Consider the following 6,943-nt stretch of genomic DNA (forward strand, 5'->3'; position numbering starts at 1 on the left):
GGACAGAAGGACCCACCAGACTTTGGCCCACCACGTCTTCTGCCAACGGCTCTTCCGCACCAACGCCGTTGACTGGAGAGCCCGGCGGCGCCGCCCGCGCCCCGCCGACACCCGCCGGCGTCAGATCTGCTGTAATCGGTGCCACTCCGGCACACCCCACAGGTCGCGAATGGATCTGATGGTCCTTGACCACCACCGCGCCCCTCATCCTTGGAGATCGAGCGGCGCCAACTCCGGCACCACCACCGGTCGCCGTCCGGAACATCGAGCCGCGCCCGCCCGGCGCCCAGGCTCTGCGGCGACCTCCCCGGGGCTTCGCTCTGCCCACCTTGGTCCACGCAGGGTCAAGGAAGTCGCCCAAGCACGCCGGCGTCGGACCAGATCTGGGAGGCGCGGGCGTCTCCGGCCCCTCCAGTGACCCCAGAGCCTCCTCCTCCTCGTCAGAACTTTCCCCTGCCAAGGCCCTTGGATGAAAAGTTGCAAACCATTTCCAGCGGAGTCATCCGATGAATTATGACAGCTCACCCGCAGTGCTGTGTGCTCCCTCCAATCTGTTTTAATCGACGTGGATACCACATACTACTGCACAACTCTGCGTCGATTTAATCGGATCAAAGGTAGTAGAACGCATTGACTGTAGACAAGATGCATGTTTGTTACTACTAGCAATTTTACCGTATAGTTTTTCTAAGAAAATAACTAGCTTTACCATAGACTTGTACTGGCGTAGAAAGAATACCGAGCACAGACGTGTATTTTGGGTCGATGCTTGCTCGGCCGTGGCGTGCGTGTCTATTGTGTGCGGCTGTCCTGTTGTTGCTTACGTGCACGCATCTCCGCTTTGGTTTCGCCTTGTCTAGCTACCCCCGTTTATACCTCCAAAAAAGAGGTCAATTTTATGTGAAAATACGAGACGCGAAGATTGTACTGAATTTCTGCAAGTTGCTAGAGCAGAGTTACACGTAATCCTTGAACAGTTAAAATTAGATATTCTCCTAGTTCCAATTGAATGGAAAACGTAATGCTTTCTTGTAAACTCCATTCTTGTTTAATTGGAATAGGGCAAAAAGCCTTTGTCCTCGTTTCAAAAATGGAAACTATAAAGCCTAGGAGTTGAATCCTCTTTGCTGAACCGAGAGAAACTTGGGAAACTCTTTTGCCTGGAAGAAACGGCCGGCCCGAGCCTGTAGGGCCTACCCGGACTCTGTTGCCCTTACTTGCAAGACTGCTCAACTCCGCTTCATGCCTCGTGGAGTCGTTTACTTATTGGCACGGCGATCTGAAAATGCAGTAAAGCTCACACAAGTAACACAACTCCCAGGCCTGAAAAAAGGAGCAGAAGAGCCAGGGGATGACTTCGCTAAGCATCGCAGGCTGCAGTGGCATCAAGGTGACACCACTCAGATCAGTAGGGGAGCGATCAAGGCCAAGATCAGGAAATGGTTTTCTCCTGAATGTCTCCTCCTCATCGTCGTCGTCGCGAGCGATCACAACTTGCTCTCTGAAGCCTCCACCTTCTTACGGCGGCAAGGCGAAGGAGAAGATCAATCCCAGAGATCTCTTCACCTTCTCCTACAGGTTCAACACCGACATCCCCATGGGCGAAACTCCAGGGGTAAGTTGCTTGTGTGGTCGAAGCTTTGGACATTTAGTTTTAAGTGCTACGCTTTGGAAGTTTGGTACGCCCTTTCAGCCAGGTGATCTGATTCCCTTGACGTTCTTTGTGCAGGCGTCCATCGATGAGTACCTCATGAACAGGCCCAGGATCGTCGGAGCCGTGTTCCCCGATAAGCGCAAGCGAACCAAACTTAACGATGTGAGTCATCTCACCATTTCTCCCCCCTGATTTTGTTTCTGAAGCTGTGAACTGAAACGAGCAAGAACATCATTCCGACGTATAACAATTAAGAATTTTTTCAGTGATCCACTGTTATAGTAGTTTGTTCTTAATTGCCGGTGCTGAAGCGTCTAATTTTCAGTGACAACAACCTGTCACGCTTCTTTTGCCGGCAACTATCTAGGAGAACTGCTTCAGTGCACGATCCACGTGAACGTTGAACACCAATATTACACGCAACTCTAACGCACAACTGTTACACTGACCTTTTCACAGGAGGAGTGGAGCGTGCAGCTGATCCCCATCCAGTTTCTCTTCCTGTCGGCGTGCCCGGTGATCGCCATCCGCTTCGTGAGCAGGTCCGGCGGGAAGGGGTACCCGCCGCACGTCCCCGTCCGCGCCACCAGCCTCCTCCTCATGGAGGTCACGGACTACAGGCTGGAGGGGCTGCAGCGGGACGCCATGCCGTCGCACATGGCGGTGACGGTGCGGGGCACGCTGTACCCGCAGCCGGAGGGGCGGCGGAGCCTCAAGGGCCACGTCGAGATGAGCGTCGGCTTCAACCTGCCCCCCGTGCTCGCGCTCGTCCCGGAGCCCATCATCCGCGGCGTCGCCGACACCGTGCTCAGGCAGCTCGCGCAGCAGATGAAGCACGACTTCGACACCGGACTCGCTGCGGACTTCAAGAAGTACCGTTGGGAGAAGCTCACCGAGAAGAGGACCGAACACTGATTCATGAACTTTCTTTCTGCATTTCCTTTCCTTTTGGGTGCCGTTGGCTGCCCGGTAACAAGTACAGTAGTGAATTGATGTTGATGGCAGTAGTTCATGCAAAAGATTCTTTGGAGCTCGCTGCATGATCAACGGACTGCGGAAGCATCTTGTTAGTCGTTCGGAGCGATGGCATGATCGAGAAGATAATAACTTAGGATCCAAGTGCTGTAAATTAGTATGTACATAATGATGTATAACATGAATATTCAGTTATACAAAGATTTGCTGGTCTCAGGCTAAAGTTCCGTGTTTACTGTCAAACTTGTCATCATTCCTTCCTGGCTAACCGGGAAGCCTAGTTCACACAAATTTATTTTTTCAAAGTAGAAACTTCAGTCATCACACGTTTTTCCGAATCTATCTAGTCATCAAGACAGTTGCAACATCAGTATATTGTACTGTAACCAGCACGACGACAACAGGATGAGGAGTATAGTAACTTGGTATCCTCATTTATTCACTGTAAACAATTTAAATAGTTACAAGAATATTCAGTATTACAGAGATTGCTAATCTCAGGCTAATGTATGTTCTTACTGTCAGACTTGACTTCCACACCCTCTTGGCTATGAATAAATCTATGTACCAATCTTTTTTATATCTCTCATTTTTTGAATTGAATCTATGTACCATGTAGTATATACAATGCCTAGGGCATTTGTTTCAACAGCTAGATTGAATACAATTAACATATATACACCATATGTATCCAAATATCCTAGTCTTCCAGTGACCGGTTTCTCGCCCTCAAGTCACGCTCAAGGCTTTGAGGCGTTGGAGGAGTCCTTCCACGACGGAAAAGGACAGCAAGAGCTTTCATTTGACGGCAGAGATTGAAGACCTACAAACAAGTACAGGTATGATTAGTTGTCAACCACATTATGGTACTTATGAAGATCATATCGTTTGTTATCTTACTGATGAAGCCTCTATTTCTGCAATTCCCTCGCATCCCTGTAGAAGGTCACAGTAGTTTACAGCATCATCCTCGTCTTCAAACACCTGTAAGAAAAGAAGGTCATGGTTCAGAAAAATATACAAAGGAGACAGTTATGTGAGAATTTGCAGAAAGCTAGTCATCAACAAGATAGAAACAGAAGAGCAAACTATTCAGAATGCACCATAAGCAGTAGAAAAATAGAACCATCCAATGCAAATCAACATCCCCCTATGGTCTTTATTTCTTGATCAGAGACGCCGCAATTAGGATTTCAATGCAACATTTATCGTTATGGTACATAGTATAGTATGTTCGGCTGGAATCATTAACAGAGTCTGTAAGAAAATTATTGCCAGTGCTCTAGTCCTTTTTAGACTGCTCAATTTTGCTTTGCCCTTTTGGTTCTTCAAATAGATTAATTGTACTAAGGTATATCAATAGAGATCCTTGCAGTCCTGAACAATACGCATACAGGCACCCTTCGTTGGAATACATATAGTGATGCCTTATAGTTAATCCTAATCTACTTACCCAGTCCTCTGTCCTGATTCATTGCCCATATTTACTTGTTCAGAAGTCACACTCTCCCATTAACCAGAGGAATTAAAAAGCAAGACACTTGGCTGACTCCCAAGAATATGTGCACAAAAAATCACGCAATGTTTAGCAACTATACTCACCAGTACTCCCTCTGTAACATCTTCAACAAGCATACTGAACTTGGAGCCAGAGTACTTTGATTTAGTCCCAACTCCTGAACCCCCTCCCTTTGAGAAAAGCATTCCAAGTTCCTGTTCGACTTCACTGCAGAAAATATAAGATGATGAGACCATGTACACAATAATCGCAACTGCCCAATTATACCTGTTATTTTAGCAGAAAAAATTCTCACCTGCGGTTCCTGCGGGTTTTCATTGTCCATAGTTGATTGTCTCTTCTAGCCAGCACATAGACTGGCTTGGGTTGTTCTCTCCAAGGGTTCGTCTCCAACACTGAGCCATCATGAGAACAGTTACTTAAGTTTTGAACTTGCGTATTCAAAGGGACAGTTACAGTTAGATCATCACAAGAATGACTTAGAAAATCATAAGAACCAGCCCAAGTCCAATGGACCTTATAGTACAGTATTATCAATGCGCATGACTGTATCATAAGCTTTCAGTTGGTAAGCCATTTAACCACTGAGTCTAGTTTGCAGGCTATAGAAAGCAGCATCAGCACAACCGTAGTAGGCATGCCAATTCAGCGCCTGATGCAAGGCCGATACGAAACTGCACTCATCTAAGCCAAAACATGAGGATACAGACGTGACTGTGCAACAGTTGATAATCGCGTATACACATGGACATGGTCATACTTATTCCCCACTCAATCCCCCTCCCACCTCAAACTGCACATCGCCCGGAACACGGTAGGCGTGAGCGTACAAGCCTCACACAGTAGTTGCTTTGCTGACCTTCAGCTCATGAGTGCACGCAATTCTCCCGCACAAACAACTAGGCATTCCATCGAACACTAGGAGCGCTCGCGCGGGCATCTAAACCTCCAATCACCATTCACCGGGTATTCATTTAGGACGCTAAAGCAAAACCCTAGGCAGATAAGGCAATATGGGTAGGATCCAGTGATCCAGGAACAGGGCCGAGATGTAAAGGAGTTTTACCGTCGTAGGCGAGGGCGTCGAGCGACTCCATGAGGTGGCGCCGCATGCCGTAGGCGCGGGAGGAGACTTGGCGCAGCAGCTCGCCGGAGGTCCCGGGGATGCCGCCGTCCATCCCCATGGCCCTCTCGACCTCCTGCTCCTCCTCGTCCTCGCCGTCTCCTCCCTCCGGAGACGGCGGAGGCGGAGGCCTGGACGAGGCGGCCGCCACGACCGCGCGGCGGTGCGTGGCGGCGAGGCGGGGCCGGGGGGCAGGGAAGGAGAGGAGGTTGCTGGCCAGGGTTGTGGCCGCCGGCGACGGCGTCGGCGGCAGCGGCGGGAGCGACGGCAAGGTGGCTGCCATTTTTACGGTCTACCGGAGCAGAGGAGAGGTTCGGGAGGAAGCAAGTGGAACGTGGAGACGGCACGGCAGCTCCGGAGTCCTCGTGTTGTGTTGTGGAGATTTTTTCTACCGCGGTGGCTGTGTCCGGCACGTTGTTAGGTCGGGCAGGTGACGTGCCACGACGAGCGACCGGCCGCGGCTGTGTGATGGCTACGATCCAGCCGTCCGCGTTGCCTTGGACCAAGTTTTTGGTTGGACATGCGCGGCCGCACGAGGGGTTTAACCGGAGTTGTGTTTTCCATAGGTTTAGCGTGTGCGGCACTATTTGCTCAATTTCTATTTTTTACAATTAGCATGTACACTATATATTACACTTCTATTGATCTTGAAAATTTGAAAGAGTCATTTTTTTTTTACCAAGAGTCATGTTGTATTCTACGATAGAAATTAAAAAAAAACTATGTCGTCTAACACTCATACTGTATTGTTCACTATGTTAATTTCCAAGGTTTGAGGAGTCGCTACACGATGAGAGATGGATAGGTCACAATCCTCACAAATCAAGCTCTCGAATAACCATTTTAATGTGCAACTCTCGAAAACAAGACCAAGAGATATATAATTGCAGAGTATGAAAACCATTAACTAAAACAAACCGTGTACAACCAATGTCGTCATGGCTAAGTAGATTAGTTCGGGCATGATATAACAATCTTCTCCAGGCGTCACCCGCTTGGAGAAACACCAACGAGTTTAGGAGGAGAAACATGAAACTCATCTCATAATACAACATACAAGGTTAATACAAAATTGAAAAATGTTACCGTTTTAAGTGCCTATTTTTTTACAACAACCGATTGCTGAATTCAATCACGCTCATGGTCTAGTAACACAACTAATGTACAGAGTAGCACTTTGCAACTATTTAGAAATTAGAAGCCAAAAATACCATTATCGTAATGTGTGATAATTTGCAACTAACTCGTGGAGTTGGTATAGCAATAGGTTGAAGGCTGAGTCTGGCTATTCGTTAGTAGTCAATTGACATATACAATGGGACAATTTCTTTGGATGCTATGTATGATGAATGCTTACACATAGGCTTATGCTTTGAAAAGATAAATCGAGTTATGATGTTCATGAGCTCTCATAATGGATATTATTGATCCTCCAAACATAAACGGGTTAGCTACTTCTTGATGGGGTTCGTTGCATAGAAAATAAAAAAATTCCTACCGCAAAGACGAATAAATCCAAGATCTAATCTATGGAACACCCAAGATCTAATCTACAAGATCGGAGCAACGAGATTGATATGAGACTAACCCTCGAAGATTTCCAAAGCCTACGAGATTAGATCTCGTTGTTGATGTAGTCGATCATCCTGTGCTGCAATTCGGCAGCACTTCC

General features: G+C 47.7%; 2 protein-coding genes across 2 annotated transcripts; one reads left to right on the forward strand and one right to left on the reverse strand.

Annotated features, from left to right (window-relative positions):
• Positions 1-1,256: 1,256 nt before the first annotated feature.
• Positions 1,257-2,852, forward strand: LOC127296879 (uncharacterized). The gene is made up of 3 exons (XM_051327110.1): positions 1,257-1,615; positions 1,730-1,816; positions 2,114-2,852. The coding sequence occupies exons 1-3, from the start codon at positions 1,352-1,354 to the stop codon at positions 2,567-2,569; spliced, it is 807 nt and encodes a 268-aa protein (XP_051183070.1). The 5' UTR covers positions 1,257-1,351; the 3' UTR covers positions 2,570-2,852.
• A 190-nt stretch (positions 2,853-3,042) lies between these two features.
• On the reverse strand, positions 3,043-5,659 carry LOC127296880 (uncharacterized). Its single transcript, XM_051327111.1, has 5 exons — positions 5,215-5,659; positions 4,444-4,543; positions 4,232-4,355; positions 3,530-3,613; positions 3,043-3,452 (listed from the first exon to the last, which is right to left on the reverse strand). The coding sequence occupies exons 1-5, from the start codon at positions 5,552-5,554 to the stop codon at positions 3,330-3,332; spliced, it is 771 nt and encodes a 256-aa protein (XP_051183071.1). The 5' UTR covers positions 5,555-5,659; the 3' UTR covers positions 3,043-3,329.
• Positions 5,660-6,943: the final 1,284 nt, after the last annotated feature.

This window comes from Lolium perenne, chromosome 4, assembly GCF_019359855.2.
Source record: "Lolium perenne isolate Kyuss_39 chromosome 4, Kyuss_2.0, whole genome shotgun sequence".
In the NCBI taxonomy this organism is placed as follows: domain Eukaryota; kingdom Viridiplantae; phylum Streptophyta; class Magnoliopsida; order Poales; family Poaceae; genus Lolium; species Lolium perenne.